This window comes from Schistocerca nitens, chromosome 11, assembly GCF_023898315.1.
Source record: "Schistocerca nitens isolate TAMUIC-IGC-003100 chromosome 11, iqSchNite1.1, whole genome shotgun sequence".
Classification (NCBI taxonomy): Eukaryota; Metazoa; Arthropoda; class Insecta; order Orthoptera; family Acrididae; genus Schistocerca; species Schistocerca nitens.
In genome coordinates this window covers 165,488,943-165,511,551 of record NC_064624.1, presented here as the reverse complement: position 1 = coordinate 165,511,551, position 22,609 = coordinate 165,488,943, and the positions used below count along the sequence as shown (strand labels likewise).

Genomic DNA, 22,609 nt, shown 5'->3' with positions numbered 1-22,609 from the left:
TGGATCAGAAATTCCAGTAATTGTACTATAAATTACTCAGACGCACCTTTGGAATACCACATCTCAGATGGAACTTTGGCGAACACAAGATGTTGACATGCGTCTTATGCCCTGTACTTTTATACTCAAAACATTATTTTATTTTTCTAATCTTGTTACATAAATAACTCCGAGTTGCTAGTATCATTTGTTGGAAAGATGATGTAGGGATATGCATCAACTTCTCCACAGTGGTATGTGTCACCACATTTCTTCATAGTGGTGTGTATCACTACACAAGGCTGCTGTGTGTCTCACTCTTCTGACACTGAATTTCACAGTGAAGAGCAACCCCTCACTGCTTGGTTGGATGCTGCAGTGAGGCATTCTTCAGGCCCAAATAAGCGAGTTGCATTGGTTTGGGTGTCCAATCAACAGTACTCTGCACATCATGCAGCCAGTACCCTCCCTTTCCTTTTGACTGAAGACAAACCAGCAAAGTCAAGAACACTGGAAAGCTTATGAGCCTGTGGCATCTTGACTGGAACCAGGGGCTTCTGTCATTCCTTAGTCCTTGCCATGGAGACCTGATAAGTGCAGGTATTTTAGATGGACATGTTACCTTGAAATAGCTTTTATGTGCCCCCATTAATAACATAGTTCCTCAAGTCAACAAATCCTGTGGCTAGGTTCATTAGCTAAACTTCACAAACAGTGCTCCATGTACTGCACTAGTTTATGGTGGAAAGTAGATATTTCTATCATGTCTCTGGATTGGTTTGTTGGCAGCCAATGGGGGGATATTACATCATAGACAATGCACAGCTGTTAACCATCTCAGTCCTGCCATTAACATACAAACTAATCGTTTTGTGGATGGCCTTTACTTCACAGCATGCTTTTGATACATGTTGACAATTCTGTTAATGTAATATAATCGTATATGTGTGTATACAGAACACATGTGCAACTTTGATTTTGAAATTTTATTAATTTTATCTAAATATGTCTGCTTGTGTCTGTATATGTGTGGATGGATATGTGTGTGTGTGTGCGCGAGTGTATACCCGTCCTTTTTTCCCCCTAAGGTAAGTCTTTCCGCTCCCAGGATTGGAATGACTCCTTACCCTCTCCCTTAAAACCCACATCCTTTCGTCTTTCCCTCTCCTTCCCTCTTTCCTGATGAGGCAACAGTTTGTTGCGAAAGCTTGAATTTTGTGTGTATGTTTGTGTTTGTTTGTGTGTCTGTCGACCTGCCAGCACTTTCATTTGGTAAGTCACATCATCTTTATTTTTAGATATATTAATTTTATCTGATATACAATCCTGGTTTTGGTGAGTGGTATTGTCTGCATAGTCATATCTTCATGTTCTTCTGCTGCTTACAAGAGGTTCTTGTATTGGGGTGTAGAGCAGTGTTTCACTGCCTCTCTTCAATTACTATTAACAGCTTTCTCTCAGAGATGGATCTATGTTGTGACAGACTTGATATATAGCCTTCTCTGAGGTTTAGGTTAGCCTCAAAACTGACACTTTTCCCTTATTTCCTGTTTTTGTCCACAGTCCTGCTGGATACAAATCAATATCGGAAAGAAGAGTGCAAAAATAATTGATGAAAACCCAGTGTTACATTAAGTGTTACATGTTTTTTTGTTTGGCCACTGCAAACAGGCTTTTTCCCTGAACATTCACTTTGATCCCACTCTAACATCTGATATGTCAAGGTAGTTCTTAGATTAAACACAGTGTTTGTCTCTCCATTGAATTAAAAATGTCATTGGCTACATAAATCGGCTTTTCAGCCATCATAACTTCCCATTACAGCCTGCAACAGGTGTTACCAATATACACTTACGGGTTGGAGAGGGGATGGCCCATGAAAAAGTTGTACCAGCTTATCTTGGATGGTCATATTTTCCTCCAGGGTTGCAGATGCATAACTTCATTTCCTGTCTGAGGTGTTTTTTAACTTTATAAATAAAAAGAACTTTGCAAAGAACTTATGTGGCTTCCATGTGCAAAATAGTAGTGAGATGCATTTTAACTAGCTTGCTGCATCAGTGTTTCCACATTCACACTGGGCAAAACCAAAGTACCATCTTCAAACTTGTAGCTGTCAAGACATGTACTTGACGCAGTCATCTACATGGTGCCATGACTCGCCCCACACTTCTGTCAACAGTAGTTTCCTTATTGTGGTGGTTTGTGACATTATTCCATGGTGTCAAAAGACCCCTGTGTCATAATTATAATATGTCATATGAACCAAATTACGTTTCATGTAATTGAAAGTTCTGCTGTCAGCCGATTGTAATGGATACATTCAAATGCCCAAATGATATTTGGAGTTTCTCATAAATGGCCAGTTCTGTTTTCTTGCAGACTCTATTTGTAATATATTGATTGAAATAGGCTGAAAGGGGGCAGGAAGGACTGGAACCATCCAAAAATAAAATTAACGTAAATTCCAAAATAAAAATCAAGAAATGCTATTGTGGTGTCAAGTGATTCAATGTGAATTCCATTTGAACAAGTCATAGTTCTGACTTCCAATAAATATTAGTAATATCAGGTCCAATGTCTAAAAAGGAAACAAAAAGTGAATATTTGCATTACACAGTAAAAATAAGTTAAATAGCAGGGTAGAGGAATAGAATTTAAAGCTAATCAAATACTATAACAGAAAGCTTAGGTTACATAAAACTAACTTTTGTTTTGTAAAATTTTATTTTTTTACTTTATAAAGGAGTTGATATCTGAACCAGTATTTCTCATGTAATGAGAGAGCCTGCAGTTGATCTTGGACTTATGAAAAGAGTGGAGAGCTCAATAGAATTGTATTACAAGCTTGAAGCCATTGACCACATCACACTTCACCAAGCATTTTGCAGGCAATTGACCAGTTTTTCCTACTCCTGCACACTTCAAACACGAAAGGTTCTCTATTTGGCTTCATTCATACAGCACACAGTTCAGTTTAGTAATGTTACTGGAGTTTCTCAAGTCATGCAATTGCAAATATCATAATAATAATTCATGTTGGCACCTACATAAACACTGTGAGTAATCAACATCTTCCATTCATTAGCAAATACAGTGCATTTCTGTGCAGATAAATTTATTCAATTCCTCACAATAATGAGTAAATATTGCAGTAAAACAGTAAAAATTCTAAGATTTGTCACATAGCATGATTTGCTTAATGATACCCAGAAATGTCTGCCTGCTTACGCAAATCCTGACATGCTCAGTGCCTTGCATCAATGCTGGTGACTGGGACCATCCCTGGCAGAGTTGCCTCAAATCAAATTACAATGGTGGCACACTATTTAAATGTTCAAATAATGAATGAAATGGGATGACAGTGGTACTGGTGAAAAGGAGAAAATTACCATGGTATTTTACATGGCGTGTGTAATTTTTTCCATGAAATGAAATGGTATTGCATTAGTGCAATTTTCTTTGAGCCAACTACCCACAATAACAAGTCTCCCTTGCAAAATGAGCAAAATTCTAGTTGAGAAAAATAATATCGTGTGTGTGTGTGTGTGTGTGTGTGTGTGTGTGTGTGTGTGTGTGTGATAGGAGTAGCTGCTTGGCAAGGATGAAATAATTTGTTGCTTGGTTGATGTCTGATGTGTGTATCTCCAAATTAAACAGAGTCTTAATTTCAAATGTATGGGTCAATTGGAATGAAAGTAAATCTAATTTAACGTGACACATTTTCTTGTTACCTAATGCCAGTAAGTGAATACATGTTACCAATAGGTTTTTAGCCCCACATGTTGTGTAACCACCAATCAAGTGCAAGGGACAGAAGCTTTGAATATGCCATTCTTTCTTTTTTTCAGTTTCCTGAAGATCCGCTAAAGATTGTAATGACTAGTCTCCATATAAAGCAAGACTTAGAACTGAAACAGGAGGATGGCATTGAGCGTGACGTAAGTTTTCACATCATCAGTGATGTATTGTGCATGAAGTACTGTATGAATATCATGAAATGCATTGGGTGCAGTATATTTCAGTGATCATAAATGATGATACATTAAAACCTAGGATATTAGCACTCCTCCAGAATGTTTATAGAATTTCAATTGGCTGTAGGTATATTCTGTTGTGTAATGGTATTTGAATGAAACTTGTAGGAAACATAAGTTTATTAACTGTAACCCATGGTAATTTTATTGTACATGTAAATAATTAATGCCTCAAATTCGTTCTTGGAACAAATGCACCAAAGATGACTTCCTTGCAGCAGCTGTCAATTTATATGTCTCTGTCAGAGTTCTATAATAGAAAGGATGTAAGATGTAAGAGGTAAAGCAATCAACTGTAAGCAGTATGTTATCAGATAAGTATTGTGTTTGTCATACTATTTCTTTTCGCTGAAGTATTTAATGAAAAACAAAGTGCATTACTGGAATTGTGTTTGCTCTGTGTAAAGACAATAGGTTTGCCCAGTATGTATGGCATAAATTTACAGTGTAATGGAACATTGCTTATCCCAAACTGCTTGCAAAGAGAAAACGTGATAGCAAGAATTTTTGTAAACAGCATTAAATTTAGTACATTATGCTGATAGTCTGTGAAATTCCATATTAGTGTGATTAACTATCACCATAGTGTACTAAATTTAATGCTGACGAAGGTTTGTCAGATCTCCAGCCACATGGTAGCATTGATATCATGCGATGTTTCAGGAAGTCATATTACCCATCTTCTGGGGTAGTGTCGAGATTTGTGGGGAGTGGGCTATTTATATGTGCCAGCACCCCCCTCCACTAGACCTCGGGTGGCTGCAGTGGTGGGGATGGTGGCCGCATTCGGTTATCGGTGTAAGCATTGTGTCTGTGTCCACAGTGGAGGTTATTGACGGTCGTGCTCCCGATGGATTGCCACTATCGCAGGGTTCCATGGTGCGCTGAGTTGCTATCCATCATATCTGTTGACCAGATTGTCGTGAATCCTTATTTATATGGCCCATGGCCACACCATCGATCTGTTCGAAGAATTCCTCATGGCACTGAAAGTAGGTGGTTGTTAGTGCTTGTTTGAAGAGCCTGACTGTTTGTGGGTCAAAGTGCCGGGCTAAAACTGCCAAGGAGTGTTGAAGGGGCTCTTTTGTGAAAAGCGACGTCACATTGAAGCTCACGAGTAGGTCCTCCATTTGTAGTCATATGTCCCTGAGTATTTTTACGAATTTGGCTGAGTTTCTCACATGGTGGCTGCAGTCACCCACAAGGGGTTTGAGCAGTGTTTCTAGACATTTAGCAAGTCCGTAACAGTGAGAGTTGATGGAGTCTACAATTGGTCCAGAGGTACCCCTTCCTTATGGATCTTAGGGAGTCCATAGAGGCTTGGTATTGCTGGTGCTCTGGGGTACAGGTGCTTCTTCATTGGCTCAGGTAAGTCAGATTTCTTAAGCAGAGGTATCGTCTTTCTACTTATCGTCGGGGTTGGATCGGTCTTCAGCCTCTTGCAGGCCTCATCTTGTTGCAGCAGGTTTTCTGCTGGTATTCGGCAGTGCTTAATAGCACTGTAGCATTCCCTTTGTCTGCTGGTAGGATCGTTATTTCATGGTCATCTCTAAGGGACCAAAGAGCTGCTCGTTCTTCCGCAGATGTTATTTTTAGGCAATTGAAATCTGTCGATTATTCTGGAAGTTTCCCACCTGACTTCCTCTGCTTCCTCCTTGGGAAGCCCTTGTACTGATTCTTCCACACCACTGATAATGTCTCATTTCAAGTTTGTTCTGGGGATGGGGGCAAAATTCAGTCCTTTCTTGAGGACTGCGATTGTGGCAGCAGCCAGTACTTTTCCAGTCAAATTGACCATGGCTCTGGTGTCATTCATCTCCTTTTTTGTCAAAAACATTGCAAGATATCAATGCTACCACCCGGCTGGAGACCCAAGAAACCTTCATCAACAGTTTATGCCGGGAAAGCCTACAGTTAAATTTAATGCTATTTACAAAAATTTGTAGTACTTAGTAGAAATCTATTTTTTGTAATGGTATCCAGCTCTGTGGACTAAGTTCAGTTGTGGTGAGTATTAGAATTTTTACTGGGTAGATGTGATTGGAAAATGAAAAAGAACAGAACTCTCACATTTCAGATGTGGGATTACAGAATGCTGCTGAAAATTAAGTGAACTTAGAGGGAATATGGAGTCCTCTGCAGAACAGTCAAGGAAAGAAATGTACGGAAAATGCTGACGAAAAGAAGGGACAGGATGATAGGATAAGTATTAAGACATCAGGTAGTGAACTAGTCAGATGTGTTTCCTTCTCACTTAGGGAAAAATGCTACTATTACACATATCATATAGGAACTTCAAATGGAGTGTAGTTAATCTTGTTATGTAGTCAATTGTGGAACCTCATCAAGCACTGGCAACTCTAAACTAGTAGATAAAGAAGTGCTTTTTTGATGGGTATGTCTTGCAAAATAATTGTGGCAACAAAATAGGAGGCATTAGAGCTAATATAGATGCTTCCTGGCAGTTGTTCTCCCCAAACACCACCTTCAAATAGAATAGGAAATGGTAAAGTAATGGATGTAGCGGTATCAGAAGTACCCTCTGGTATGCACCATTAGGTGACTAGTTTAGTGTAGATGTAGGTGTACAAAGAATCAGATATTAATAGGCAGGGATATGGACTATAATCACACATTTATGATGACACATTTGGGAGAGATTATGAGAGAATAAGGAACCCATTTCTTAAAGATCACAGTACTGCGAGTGTATTGAAAAACATCGTTGTTGGTGTCCAAGGGCATTCAACATAATACTTGAGAAATTAACAGTGATATATTGAATGGGAGAATCTGTGTTTGGCACAGTCATGGCAAATTCCAGAGCTAAAAAGGTTGTCTGTAGCATGTATGAAAGTTGGTCTGTAGAGCATTATCCGAGGAAACAGATGTGGTGGTTCTTCCTTCCGGAGTAATGCAGTGTGTGCCACTTCATACTGAAATTGGTGTTTGCCACCATTGAGAACTGTTGACACATGGGTACAAGCGACAGCTGAATGTAAAGCCCTATAGCATTAGTACATCAGTAACTTTGAAATTGTGAAAATGATTGTGTAAAATCACAATCTCCAGTAAAATTAAAACTGAGGCATGTGATGTATAATCTCCTCACAATTACTTTGGGATTGACACTAGAGCAGGAACACATGGAGATGCAAAACGAAGTTGCTTCATTCTTCCTTGACTGTTTGCATGATCTGACATTTCATTGAACACACTCAAATTTGCATACTAACCAGTGTACAAAGGTGGAAGTGGATCAATAGATTCTGGACGAGTTTCACTACATTCTCATTTGAGATGTGTTTGTGGCAATAAATTTTTAATTTTATATGCAAAATATTTTCAAAAATGTATTGTTCAATGTTCCTGAAAATTTGACTTACAGGGAAACTTTGTTACTGAGTTTAAATGACCAAATTGTGTTAACAAAGTATTTAGAATATATCTTATTTTCAACAGCTCCAAACTCTGTCAGAGATGTCTAACATAAGATTAATTTAAATTAAACATTGTGTTATGCTCTGCTCATGTGATAAGGTATCAGTCATCTGTTTAGTTGAAACACAGCACAGCATTTACGGTTAACATGACATTACATTTTCTGATCAAACATTACAAATCTTTGTAGCAAGAAAGTTACCCATTTTGTAGAGGTATGGAAATTTAAGTATGAAAGTAAGAAGAGTAGTGATAACATCATTCACTACCTTCCAATTGCAACTATTATGATGGAAACAATGAAGATCTTGTTAGTGTCATTAGTGCTGAATTCCTGAGGTGCACGTCATTTGACTGTAGTTGCCAGTAACAGCATTCTTAGTAACAATTAAAATTTATGAAAATACAATCTGCTCTGCAGGTAAATACACCACACATTCCCTGGTAATTTTCCTAACAGCTTCATTACTGAGTTCCCCAACTGTGGACAGTGTACCTTTTTTACTTGTTTCATCACTGTTTTGCAACATAATTGTCAATTTAGGTCATTATCAATTCTGTTGGGTTGAAGTGCCAGTGAGAACTTGTCAGCCTAATTATTTTATGCCTGTATGTTTTTGTCAACCTGTCAGTTTTTGTATGTGGGCAACTGTGGTTTATGGAGAGGTATTGGATTTATATGCTCCATCTTTTTAAATGTTTCACTTACTTCCACTTAAAGATGCTGAAGCCCATAAGTTCCTCCTTTTATTTTAGCATAAGGTTCTTGTCAACAACAGAACATTTGGGAGCACTATCAACAACAGATGTTGATGATGTAGGCAGATTATGCACAAACCATTTATCTCAACTGATTTTGGTTTTATATAGCAATGCCTTGAACAAGAGTGATATCGATATATCCACTGAATAACATTTGCTGAAGTTGATTTTAACATTCTTAAGCACTGCACACTCCATAACTGATAACAGTAATGACAGGTAAAATTTCAATCCTATAAGTGTACAAAATGAACACAAACAGAAACTCATAGTGCAGTGAGCGATTCCATAGGACACCAAGCTGCCTAAAACTGAACTGTACTACACTTGCATAGTATATTGGCAGTGTGGTGAAGGTTTATCCCTTGGGATAGACTGAATGTATGATCTGCAGTCTTTGAATGTGTCCACACTATTTCATATCTAGCTGCCAGTCCTAAAGTAATTCTGTATAGAGTTTAATTAAATTAACCTGTTGCTTTCTAGAACCAGGTCCTTGATTGTGACACAGGCAGGCAATGCAAAACAAATTTTGCAGGCTGAAAATCTTGGACATTATCTTGGGTCCAGTGCAAGACACTACTGATGATTGGAGAGGAGGAGAAGTCAAAAGAATACATTGTCCAGTAATGGGTGTCAAATGCTTGAACTCATTTGAGCTAAAGCTGTGAGTGTGAGAACAAGATAAGTGGATAAATGCGGGCAACAAGAGGCAGGTGGAGGCTGAAGACGAGTGATAAATGGTGTGTGGATGGGAGAAGCACAACATCGCAACTCGAGGCAAATTTCTAGGTCGCCAGATGATGGTCAGGGTCAGTAAGTGCTGTGCTGTGAAGTATACAGTGTAGGAGAGAGCTGTCAGTGTCTCTGGAAAGAGCACAGTGAAATGTACCACAAGGTGGAATCATGGGAATGTGAGTTAGAAAAGCTGATCAGCGAATTATGTCTTCGAATGGACAGATTTGCACATGCTGTATTAATTCGAATATTCTTTGTTATTTTCTTGAAGGTCTGTTGGGAGTATTTTGCCACAGAGATTGTATCAGTGAGGATCCCAGACTAAGTTTGGGGTGGGATGATCTGGATAACATTTCCCGCATTCACATCACTAATATTGCATGTAGAATGAGAAAAGTCACTGGCTAATTGAAATAATCATAGATCGTGAATTTTCTACAGATAAGCAGTATATTAGTAACCAGCTGAGTTCGTGGTATTGCCTGGGTAGGTATATATTACAATCTGTTAGTCCATCTTCTCCTCCTTTGTCACTCTTCTGTCTCCTCCTCACCCTCCATTTTCCCATCTTCTCACCCACTCTCTCTGCCTGTCTCGTCCTTGCCCTTTCTCTCTGCCCCTCAGCTTCCCCTCAAGGTGTGCAGTACACCTATGAGCTCCCTTGCAGGCAGAATGACATACCTGTCTACTTAGTGTCATGTAGCCATAGTACTTCAACTACCACCTTGAAAAATGTTAGTCAGCAATGTGAAACACATACCAAGCAGCAGTAGGAATCAACTATTTCTTATGACTAGACACAGCCATGTTCCGGTTAAAGTTGTGCTCAATACTATGGGCTGGTGGAAACTTGTTAACAAAATTAAATTTTTTTGTTGATGAGAAAGCAATGACATTGCCGAGGCAAAGGATGAAAGAATACACAAAACAAATATTAAATGTCCAATTTTCTGTTTGCAAGTTGCGGCAAGAAGTATGTAATACTGAGATGAGTAGAATTAGAATATCTATGCCAGTGGAAAAGCAGCAACATGTACACAGTATAAATGCCTGGGAAATGTGATAAATGTGTTGTATGTCGGAAATTCTGCGAGTTTATGAACAATGCAAAAAAGTACCAACTTTGCTAGAGGTTAACAGCTTATGTTGAAGGGAAATGGACTGCATAGCTAGCAGACAGTCCGACAAGGGGATAGGAAAACAGACTGAGGCTGCTGTTACTTAAAGTGCTGGGTATCCCACCCAAAAACCATTTGTCATGGTGGCATCTGTTCCACATATATCAACAAATATAAATCTCTCTAAAAGATCACACCTCGTTTAGTAGAGCAGATGAGGTTTGTGCTTTACATCCTACTACACAATGAATTTTCCTTCTCTATTCCTCTACACTTCCTGCACTGTCACACTGGATGACAGCTTCAGTGCATGTCGTGATAGGAAAATCAGTAAGATACTTTTGTTGCACCATGAACGTTATATGTACAGCTTGCCACTGGTGCATTTAATTTGCAATAAATTTAAGAAACAACTTACTAGGGACATTATGCGTCATTTGTTTTTTATATTAATTTTACAGCCGTTAACCAGTATAAGATTTAAATTCAGCTTTCTTAACCCTTATTTTCAGTCATATGCCAACACATGCTGTCACCAACAAATATCCCCCTGTGGGTCCGCGGTAAGAATAGGCCCGAGGTATTCCTACCTGTCGTAAGAGGCGACTAAAAGGAGTTTCAACCGTTTTGTCCTTCAATGTGATGGTCCCCATTGGGGTTTGACCTCCATTTTTAAAATTCTACAGAAGTACGAGCCTTTTGGGGAAGGGCATCTTACGTGGTGTATCACTGGTCCTCAGTGCACTGAGACCTTGACACTCATCATCGTAACGGCGTTGTAACTGCACCCACTGTTCATCAATTTCAGCCTAAACACCTGATGGGTTGCATAGGTTATGCCCATAGTGCATCCGCATCTGCACCTTTGATCATGATGGACTTTCCATGGCACTCGAAATCCAGCACGGTAGCCAGCCCCTTGTGGTGGGGTAGTCATGTACCCTCTAGGTTGTAGCCCCCTGACAACACAGGGATCGTACTGCCGATACCTGAGCTGCACCCTCTCCCCGTAAGCCAAGGAGTAGATGCCCGTATACCTGGGGCATCAGGACTCCCAGCAATGGTCATCCTGCCAGGTGGCCCTTGCTGAGGCTGGGTGGCGCCTGTGGGGAGAGCCCCTGGTCAGAGTGGTTGGTATCGGGGCGGACGTTTTGCAGATGAAGCGTCAACATGCATCAGGTCGCTCTGCGGCCGCGTCTTCTAAGAAGAAAGGTTCTGTCTCCATCTCTGGTTCTGGTCCTTCTGCCTTTCCCCCTTGGCCACTCCCTGGGGGGAAGGACAGGACCGCCGGCTTGGGGCGAAATACTTCCCCCACTATTTAGTCTGTCATCGGACCGATGGGGGACGTTCGCCACCTTCAAGCCCATGTTCTTTGTACAGCATATCGAGGATATCTTCGGAGAAATCGAGGCTCTTAGTAAAATGCGTTCGGGGTCCATTCTCACAAATACCACCTCCGCTACACAGTTGATGGCGCTCCAGGCATGCGACCATCTAGGGGACATCCCAGTGTCCATTGTCCCACATCTGGCGCTCAATAGGACGCAGGGGATTATTTTACATCGGGACCTCCTGCTGCAATCTGATGAGCTCAGGGCCAACCTGGTGTGCCGTGGCGTGCGTTTTGTCCGGCGAGTCCAGCACGGCCCCAAAGATCATAGCGTCGACACTGGGGCCTTTATCCTCGCATTCGAGGGCGATGATCTCACGGAGAAGGTAAAGGTGATGCGCTACTAGTGCGACGTGCGACCTTACATCCCACCTCCTATGCGATACTTTCGATGTTTGCATTTCGGGCATATGTCGTCAAGGTGCGAAGCTGAACCATTTTGTGGCGATTGTGGACGTTCTCTTTGTGAGGGACATACATGCACCCCATCACCTCGGTGCGTCAATTGTCCTGACCTCCACTTGCCTAGTTCTTTTGACTGCCCTGTCTATCAGAAGGAGAAGAAGATACAAAAATTGAAATCCTTGGACTGTCTATCTTATTCTGAGGAAAGGAAGAAATATGACCGCCTCCATCCCGTGATGTTGGCAACGTCGTTTGCTTCGGTCGTGTCCACTCCTTCCGCAGTATTGAGGATCCTGTCCCCACTCCCTCACCCCATCCAGGGTCTCTTCCTCTGCCTCCCAAATCCCTCCCTTCCAAATCCTTCTTCGTGGCCCCTGCCCCCTCTGACCCAGGGGCCACCCCCCCTTTTCCTCCTCCTCCTCTGCCGCCTGAGAAGCAATCCTCTTCTCAGGCATCCATCAGGGCAATGTTACGGACCCCAGCTTCTAACCCCCCAGGGGGGTCCACAACTTTTTTGTGGATACGTGCATGGCAAGCACATCGCCCTGAGCTACTGCAGCCTTCTTTCTCTCCGGGGCTTCATTTCGTTCCCCTTCCCCTCCTTTCCCCTTTCCCCTCGCCCTCTCTCTCTCTCTCTCTCTCTCTCTCTCTCTCTCTCTCTCTCTCTCTCTCTCTCTCGGTGTCCTTGCTTATGTTGGCCCCCGCTATCCTCCTGGTTTTGTTGGTTTTACAATTCGGCTTTGTTGCATAATCATCTCCTTCTTTTGGCATTCCCAGCTTCCCCTCTGGGGTTTGACCTCCATTACAAAATTTATCCTCCGTAGTGTGTGCCATTTGGGGAAGAGCACCTTACCTAGTGTCTGACGTGCGCCCTCCTAGTAAATTACATTTTTTCTTTCACGTCCTTGTATGATGCTAGGGTGCATAGCCAGCACAGTAGCCAGCCCGTGTGGTGGGGTCACTATGTACCCTTTTGGTTGAGCCCCCTGAACACACAGGGATCACTTCTGATACCTGAGCTGTGACCACCTCATGCATGCCTTAGAGTGGTTGCTCGTCATTCTGGAGCATTGGAACTCCCGGCAATGGCTGCCATGCCAGACGGCCCTTGCTGTGGCTGTCTGATGCCCGCGAGGAGAGCCCCTGATCGGAGTGGGTGGTATCAGGGCGGACGCTACGCAAATAAAACGCATACGGGTCCAGAACTCTGGCCGTTCTTCTGCGGTCGTCTCTCTGCATGGAACTGATTAAAGTGCTGCTTCTCTTGCCCCTTCGGCCTTCCCTTCCATGGCTACCCCCTGGGAAGAGGGTCAGGCCCATTGGCTAGGGGTGAAACCTTTCCCCTGTTATCTAGTTTGCACCAGGACTGATGGAGATACTTTCACCAATACCAAACCTTTATTATTTGTGGAACACATTGAAGACAAGTTTGGAGAAGTGGACTCCCTGAGCAAGATGCGGGTGGGTTCTTACCGCTGTTCACAGGCCCGTCTGTGTGGTGACTGTGAACATCCACTCCATGAGGGGAGTTCCTGTGTTCCCCCTCCTGTGTGTGTAAATTATCATGTCAGTCATTCTCCATGTTCACCAAATTGCCCAGTACATAAGAAAGAAAAAAAGATACAGGAATATAAGTCCCTCGATCGTTTAACGTACACAGAGGCCCGTAAGAAGTATACACGTCTTCACCCTGTGTCCATGACATCTAGTTACGCTTTGGTTACATCTTCACCCATTCCTCCCCCTTCCTTATCCCCATCCCAGACCTCCCCCCTCCTATGCGGCTCCCACACCTTCTCCTCTGGGCACTGCTCCCCCTCCCCAGCCAGAGAAGTGTCCCACTTACTCGGCGTCTGCCAGTCGAGGGCGCCTCTCCCAGGATGCCCCTTCCCGGCACCTTCCAGGCCAAAGGTCTGCTGCCACGTGACGACCACGAGAGCCGCGGTCTGTCGGTCCCCAGGTCGAAATCTGGTCGGACCCCTGCGGGCTTCTGGTGGCGTTTGTACGTTGGTCCGTACAGACATTGCTAGCACGTGGATTCCTCTTCAAACTACATTGGAAGCGGTTGCTGTTAGTCCACCTAGACTCTGTGGTCACGGTTTGCAATCTTTATCTCCCTCCTGACAGGGTTCTTACACCTGCTGCCTTAACTGCCCTTCTTCAGCAACTTCCTCCTCCCTTCCTCCTCCTTGGGGTTTTAATGCTTACCACCCCTTGTGGGGCAGTGCCTTTCTATCTAGACGAGGTCTTCTCATAGACTAGTTTATGGCAGCCCACCACTTGTGCCTTCTTAATGATGGCTCCCCTACTCATTTCAGTGCCGGTCGTGGTACGTTTTCTGCCATTGATCTTTCTCTTTCTTCTCCCTCTCTCCTCCCTTCATTACACAGGTCGCCACACGACGACCTTCGTGATAGTGTCCATTTCCTGTTGATTATCTCACTCCCTTCCCACTCCCCGATGGACAGGTTACCTCATTGGTTGATTTTACCATTGACAACATGACTGCCCTTTTACGTTTTTCGCCTTTTCCCTTTATTGTTCTGACTTTCCTGAGATGTCACATTAGCGGAATGGACCACATTTGAAACAAGGGACTCATGACCTTGCTGTTTGGCCCCTTAAACCCCAGACAACCAACCAACCAACCAACCCAGCTTCCTAGGTCCGGCGTTCGAAAAAGGACCCCAAGCGTGAGGACTTTCTTAGAGGTCAGCCCCCACAGCCCACCATCCCTGTAACTCATTGGTCTTCCAAGAAGGCCTTAAAGAAGTCTTTATCCCCCTCTCCACCCCGGCGAGTATCGTCTGATGCTCCATCCGACAGTCGCTGCTCCCGACCGTCCTCAGTTTTGCTGGGACGCTCTGCTGCCAGGCACTCCGCAGGCCTGTCGCCAGCGGACAATGCTGCCTCTCCTGTCCAACCCAGGAATGTGGCCGCAGCTGGTGATGACTCGATGGAACAGGATCCGCCTCTCGACGGTTGTAGCGATGTTCCCTCGAAACCTGGCCCTTCGCGGCAGTCAAGGTGACTAGTTCTTCCTCCTTTCTCTGACTCGCGATGGCTCTATTACATTGGAGCATAAGAGGTATTCGATCTAATCGGGAGGAATTACAACTGCTCCTCCATCTGCACTCTCTGCTTGTCATTGGTCTCCAGGAAACGAAGTTACGCCCAACTGCTCGTATTGCTTTTACCCACTGTACCTCCGAGTGATCTGACCTAACCCCTGTGGACGGTATTCCAGCTCATGGTGGGGCCATGTTGCTCGTTCGGGACGATGTCTATTACCATCCCATCCCATTGACCACCCCACTAGAAGCAATAGCTGTCCGTATTACTCTTTCTGCCTTTACTTTTTCTGTTGGTACTGTCTACACTCCATCGTCCTCCGCAGTTAGTCAGGCTGACATGATGCACCTGTTTGCTCAGCTTCCTCCGTCGTTTTTATTGGTTGGCGACTTCAATGCCCATCATCCCCTTTGGGGTTCTCCTGCATCCTGTCAGAGAGCTCCCTCTTGGTGGATGTTTTCAACCATCTCAATCTTGTCTGCCTCAATACTGGCGCCCCGACTTTCATCTTGGACTCTACTCATACCTACTCCCACTTGGACCTCTTGATCTGTTCTACCAATCTTGCCCATCGGTTCGAGTGGTATGTCCTATCTGACACCTATTCGAGCCATCATATCCCCTTTGTCGTTCGTCTCCTGCACCACACCCCATCCCCACATCCCTCGAGCTGGAACATACCGATAGCTGACTGGGGACTTTACTCCTCCCTGGCGACCTTTCTGGACCAAGATTTTCTCAGCTGTGACAGTCAGGTCGAATACCTCACAGCTGTTATCATCAATGCTGCCAAACGTTCCATTCCTCGTACCTCCTCTTCTTCACGTCTAGTTTGTCCCCTGGCGGATTGAGGCTTTCAGAGACGCTATCCGTGCTCGACGACGTGCTTTACGCACCTTTCGCCGCCATCCTACGCTGGCGAATTGTATTAATTACAAACGGCTCCGAGCGCAATGTCGTCGAGTCATCAAAGACAGCAAAAAAACTTGTTGGGCCTCTTTCACAAGCTCCTTTAACAGTTTTACTCCCTCTTCTGTCTGGGGTGGCCTGCGCCGGCTGTCAGGCCTCGATACCTGGCCTGCCTTCAGGTAATGAGGTACTTGTGGACCCTGTGGATGTCTCCAACGCCTTCGGCCGCTTTTTCAAGCTCCTCCCATTACCACCCTGCCTTCCTTCCCAGAAAAGAGGCTCAGCGACCTTCCTTCCACTCGCTGAATCTGGAAGATGATAATGCCCCCTTTACCATGCGGGAACTCGAACGTGCACTTGCACTGTCCCGGTTCCCTGCTCCAGGGCTAGATGCATTCACGTTCAGATGCTGACACAACTTTCTCCAACAGGTTAAATGCTTTATTCTTCATACCTATAATCGCGTCTGGACCGAAGGTCAGGTCCCCACGCGTTGGCCCCCCAGGGGGTCCAGAACTCTTTTGTGGATACGTGCGTGGCGAGCACGGGGCCCCAAGCCATTGCAGCCTTCTTTCTCTCCCGGGCTGCATTTCCTTTCCCTTCCCCTCCTTTCCCGTCCATGCTCCTTTCCCCACGCCCTCTCCTCTCCCTCTATTGGTGTCCTTGCTTATCTTGGCCCCCGCTATCCTCCTGGTTCTGTTGGTTTTACACTCCGGCTTTGTTGCGTAATTATCTCCTCCTTTTGGCATTCCTTGGTCCCCCTCTGGGGTTTGACCTCCATTCCAAAATTTCTCTTCCGTAGTGTGAGCCATTTGGGGAAGAGCACCTTACCTAGTGTCTCCGACGTGCGCCCTCCTAGTACATTCCACCTTTTCTTTCACGTCGTTGTCTGATGCTAGGGTGCATAGCCAGCACGGTAGACAGCCCATGTGGTGGGGTCGCTATGTACCCTTTTGGTTGAGCCCCCTGAACACACAGGGATCACACTTCTGATACCTGAGCTGTGACCACCTCATGCATGCCTTGGCGTGGTTGCTCGTCATCCTGGAGCATCGGAACTCCCGGCAATGGCCGCCGTGCCAGACGGCCCTTGCTGTGGCTGGGTGGCGCCCGTGAGGAGAGCCCCTGATCGGAGTGGGTGGTATCAGGGCGGACGCTACGCAAATAAAACGCATACGGGTCCAAAACTCTGGCCGTTCTTCTGCGGCTGTCTCTCTGCGTGGTACTGATTCCTCAAGTGCTGCTTCTCTTGCCCCTTCGGCCTTCCCTTCCATGGCTACCCCCTGGGAAGAGGGTCAGGCCCGTCGTCTAGGGGCAAAACCTTTCCCCCGTTATCTAGTTTGCACCAGGCCTGATGGAGATACTTTCACCAGTGTCAAACCTTTATTCTTTGTGGAACACATTGAAGACAAGTTTGGCGAAGTGGACTCCCTGAGCAAGATGCGGTCGGGTTCGTTGCTGATTAAAACTACTTCAGCTGCCCAATCTGCGGCCCTTCGTGCCTGTACCCATCTTGGCACAATTCCTGTGTCTATTACCCCTCACCAGTCTCTAAATATGGTACAAGGTGTGATTTTTCACAGGGACCTCATCCTTCAAACTGATGAGGAACTTCGGGACAATCTCGGACGGCAGGGTGTTCACTTTGTTCGGCGTGTTCAGAAGGGTCCTAAAGATAATCGTATTGATACTGGTGCCTTTATCCTGGCCTTTGAAGGGGATACCCTTCCTGAGAAAGTTAAGATTATGGTCTATTGCTGTGATGTGAAGCCGTACATCCCACCTCCTATGCGGTGTTTTAAGTGCTTGCGTTTTGGCCACATGTCTTCTCGCTGTTCCCAGGACCCTCTCTGTGGTGACTGTGGACGTCCACTCCATGAGGGGAGTCCCTGTGTTCCCCCTCCTGTATGTGTAAATTGTCATGGTAGTCATTCTCCACGTTGACCAGATTGCCCAGTATATAAGAAAGAAAAAAAGATACAGGAGTATAAGTCTCTCGATCGTTTAAGCTACACAGAGGCCCGTAAGAAATATGCACAACTGCACCCTGTGTCCATGACATCTAGTTACGCCTTGGTTACATCTTCACCCCTTCCTCCCCCTTCCTTAACCCCATCCCGGACCCCACTCCTCCCCCCCTCCCCTGCAGACCCACACCTTCTCCTCTGGGTGCTGCTCCCCCTCCCCAGCCGGAGAAGTGTCCCACTCCTTCGGCGTCTGCCTCCTCTCCCGGGATGCCCCTTCCCGGCACCTTCCAGGTGAAAGGTCTGCTGCCGCGCGGCGACCGCGAGAGCCGCGGTCTGTCGGCCCCCAGGTCGCCCGGTCTCTTTCTGTTCCTGATCTTGCTGCAGCTGGCTCCTTTATACCACACAGCCCTCCTCGATCTCAGCCTGAAAAGAAGAAGAAACATAAGTCCCGGGACAAAGAGCCTCTGGTGTCACAGGAGGTCCCTTCCCCGACTTCACAACCGGATTCTGACCTGTCGTTCATGGATGTCGCCCCCTCCTTGTCAGTGACGGGTGGGGACCCGGCAGTATGACTGGATTTAGCGTGTTCAGCCCTCATTTAAACCATCGTTCTGTGGTTCTCCAATGGAATTGTAATGGCTACTATCGTCACCTTCTGGAATTGAAATCCCTTCTTTCGTCCTACTCTGCAGCTTGTGTGGTTCTCCAGGAATCTCATTTTACTGATGCTCACTCACCGACCCTCCGTGGGTTCCGTGTTTTCTGTCGAAATCGGGTCGGACCCTTGCAGGCTTCTGGTGGCGTTTGTACGTTGGTCCGTACCGACATTGCTAGCACGTGGATTCCTCTCCAAACTACATTGGAAGTGGTTGCTGTTAGGGTCCACTTAGACTCTGCAGTCACAGTTTGCAATCTTTATCTCCCTCCTGACAGGGGTCTTACACCTGCTGCCTTAACCACCCTTCTTCAGCAACTTCCTCCTCCCTTCCTCCTCCTTGGGGATTTTAATGCTCATCATCCTTTGTGGGGCAGTGCCTTTCCATCTAGACGAGGTCTTCTTATAGACCAATTTATTGCAGACCACGACCTGTGCCTTCTTAATGATGGCTCCCCTACTCATTTCAGTGCCGGTCATGGTACCTTTTCTGCCATTGATCTTTCTCTTTCTTCTCCCTCTCTCCTCCCTTCATTACACTGGTCGCCACACGATGACCTTTGTGATAGTGACCATTTCCCGTTGATTATCACACTCCCTTCCCGTTCCCCGATGGACAGGTTACCTCGTTGGTCTTTCCACCGCGCCGATTGGCCTCTATACACTGCACAGGTCGAGTTTTCTCCCTCTTTGTCGGGTTGTATTGATGACGTCCTACATGACGTGTCTGACGCGATTGTTCGCGCTGCTAACCTTGCTGTCCCGCGCTCATCTGGACCATTTCGTCGCCGGCAAGTCCCGTGGTGGAGTACGGCCATTGCCATTGCCATCCATGATCGCCGTCGAGCTTTGCAACACTTTAAGAGGCACCCATCTGTAGCCAGCCTTACTACCTTTAAACGCCTTCGCGCTAAAGCCCGTTATTTAATCAAACAGAGCAAGCGGATATGTTGGGAACGATTCGTTTCTTCCCTTGGTTCCACTGTCCCTCTGTCACGGGTATGGGCTACACTTCGCTCTCTCCAAGGTTGCCATCGGCAGTCCACCCTCCCAGGCCTTCACCTCCCAGATGGCATTTGTACGGACCCATTAGTTCTCGCAGAACATCTTGTGACCCATTTTGCAGTGGCATCAGCGTCAGCCTCCTATCCAGCTGCTTTCCTTCATCAAAAACAGCAGGCTGAAGCTCTCACCTTATGTTTCACCACTTGTGAGTCAGAATCTTACAACGAACCTTTTACTGAATGGGAATTTCTTTCTGCTCTATCTTCTTCTCATGATACGGCCCCTGGCCCAGATTCCATTCATAACCAACTGCTTCAACATCAGTGCTCCACAACGGCAACATCTTCTTCGGGTGTTTAACCGTATCTGGCTCCAGGGTGACTTCCCTTCTCAGTGGAGGGATAGCATTGTGGTTCCTGTCCTTAAGCCTGGTAAGAACCCCCTATCTGTTGACAGCTATCGGCCAATTAGTTTGACCAATGTTGTTTGTAAGTTACTTGAACGGATGGTAGCCCGTCGGCTCACTTGGGTCCTCGAATCTCGGGATCTATTGTCCCCTTACCAGTGTGGCTTTCGAGAGGGACGATCTCCAATCGATCATTTACTTCGCTTGGAATCCGCAGTTCGGCAGGCTTTTTCCCAGTGCCGCCATTTGGTTGCAGTGTTTTTTGACCTTCGCAAGGCCTATGACACGGCCTGGCGCCATCACATCTTACTAACCCTTCATCAGTGGGGTCTTCGGGGCCCACTCCCGATTTTTATCCGCCAGTTCCTGATCCATCGGTCATTCAGAGTTAGAGTTGGTTCTGCTTTTAGTTCTCCACGGACCCAGGAGACGGGCATCCCACAGGGTTTTGTCTTGAGTGTCCTTCTTTTCCTCATTGCTATCGATGGACTTGTGGCCTCTGTCGGTCCCTTAGTCGCCCCTGCCCTGTATGTGGATGATTTCTGCATTTGGGTTAGGTCCTCCTCGATGGCATCTGCAGAACGGCAACTCCAGGTGGCTATACGGCGTGCCTCTGCATGGACCCTCTCACACGGGTTTCAGTTCTCTCCTTTAAAATCGCGGGTGGTCCACTTCTGTCGCCGTACTACGGTCCACCCTGATCCAGAGCTCTATCTCGCTGTACAACGATTGCCAGTGGTTCCACAGTTTCGTTTCCTGGGTCTTCTTTTCGACAACAAGCTCACTTGGCTGCCCCATATCAGACTCCTGAAGGTAGGATGTTTCCGTAAACTCAATGTCCTTCGCTTCCTTGCCCACTCCTCTTGGGGTGCGGACCGTTCCCTCCTCCTCCGTCTTTATCGTTCTCTAGTTCTGTCTCGTTTGGACTATGGTTGTCAAGTTTATGGTTCAGCTGCTCCTTCCACACTGCACATGCTGGATCCAGTCCACCATCGTGGTATCCGTTTGGCCACTGGTGCCTTCCCTACTAGCCCTGTTAATAGTCTCCTGGTTGAAGCTGGGATCCCCCCCCCTTTCTGTTCGGCGGTCCCAGCTTCTGGTGTCTTATGCCCTCACTATCCGTTCTTCTCCCACTCATCCTTCCTATTCTATCCTGTTCCCAGACCAAGGACGTCGCCCACCCGACTCCCGCCCTCGGGCGGGTTTACCGGTTGGGCTGCACCTTGCGTCTCTTTCCCGTGATTTTCAGCTTCCTTCTTTGTCCTGTCTTCCTCGCCCCCTCCCCTCCACCCCTCCTTGGTTAGTTCCTCGGCCTCGAATTCGGATGGATCTCTGCCGCGGTCCGAAAGATTCCATCCCCCCGGTGGTGTTCCGTTCCTTTTTCCGCCAAATTTTATGGGAGTTTCGGGATGCTGTTGTTTTTTACACTGATGGCTCTAAATCTGCTGATCATGTTGGGTATGCCTTCATGTCCTCTGTTGGAACGGAAAATCATCTGCTGCCACCTACATGTGGGGTGTTTACTGCGGAATTGATGGCAATTTCCCGGGCCCTTACCTTTATTAAACAATCCCGACACAACCGCGTTTTGTTATGTACGGACTCGATGAGTGGCCTTCTTGCTATTGACCAGTGTTTTTCGCGCCATCCCTTGGTCTCTGCCATCCATGACCATCTCGCTGATATTCACCGTGCTGCTTGTTCCATTGAATTCCTATGGGTCCCTGGCCATGTGGGTATCCCGGGTAATGAGCTCGCTGATCGTTTGGCTGGGGGAGCAGTTACTTACCCCCCGTTTTCTGTAACCCCTCCTGCAGCGGATTTACGGCTTCACATCAAATCCCACTTCGCACAGTCATGGGCCAATTCTTGGGAGGCTACTCCACTGTCTAATAAACTTCGTGCAATGAAGGTGACACCAGGCCCATGGCGTTCTTCCTTTCGCCTCTCCCGAAAGGACTCGACCACACTGTGTCGTCTTTGCATTCTCCATACCAGGCTGACCCATGGTTTTCTTTTGCGTGCTGAGCCACCCCCGCTATGTGGTTGTGGAGCCTTCCAGTCAGTGGCCCACATTTTGGTTGAATGCCCCCTTTTGGCTCTGCGTGCTAAGTACAGACTCCCCCACACTTTACCTTTGATGTTGGCTGACGATTCCCGGATGGTCTCTCTGGTTCTCGGTTTCCTCCGGGAGAGTGGTTTTTACAAAATTGTTAAGGCTTTCGTGGCCACTTGTTGACAAACTGCCTATTGGCTTCTGTCTCGGGTTCTTCGGCCGACGTTCATCTAATGATTTTTCTGACGTTTCGCCAGCACGAGTGGCTGGCATTGTCAAAGCTTCACCCTCCATTGCCGGTGGTGAACTGGAGGCGAGCTCGCGGCCGCAGACTATATGTACCTGGCGCGCCAACGTCCGAGGGCTTCTCCGCGGTCATTTCCGGTGCGGTTCTCCTCTTGCTACCTGCGACGGTCGTTCGCTGCAGTACGGGAAGCCAGGATCCGTTTACCTTAAGGCTTTCCTCTTTCTTGTTGAAACTGTTCGCGTGTTTTTGGATTTCTACAGCTTCTCTGAACAAGCGCGTGTGATAGTGCTTCTCTACAGCCAGAACTTCCGTGTCGGCGAATTTTATTACGTGGTCGGTCTCATTCAGTGCGTGCTCTGCCACGGCCGATTTCTCCACCTGCCCCAACCTGCAATGTCGCTTATGCTCTTTGATCCTGGTGT

At 46.2% G+C, this 22,609-nt stretch overlaps 1 protein-coding gene across 1 annotated transcript in view; it reads left to right on the top strand.

The window, feature by feature from the left end:
• The window catches only part of LOC126212743 (uncharacterized), a 238,750-nt gene that overhangs the window by 61,411 nt on the left and 154,730 nt on the right, over positions 1–22,609 (top strand). The window contains exon 6 of the mRNA XM_049940152.1: positions 3,831–3,920. Coding sequence (XP_049796109.1) covers positions 3,831–3,920 — 90 coding nt within the window. The remainder of the gene's footprint in view (positions 1–3,830; positions 3,921–22,609) is intronic.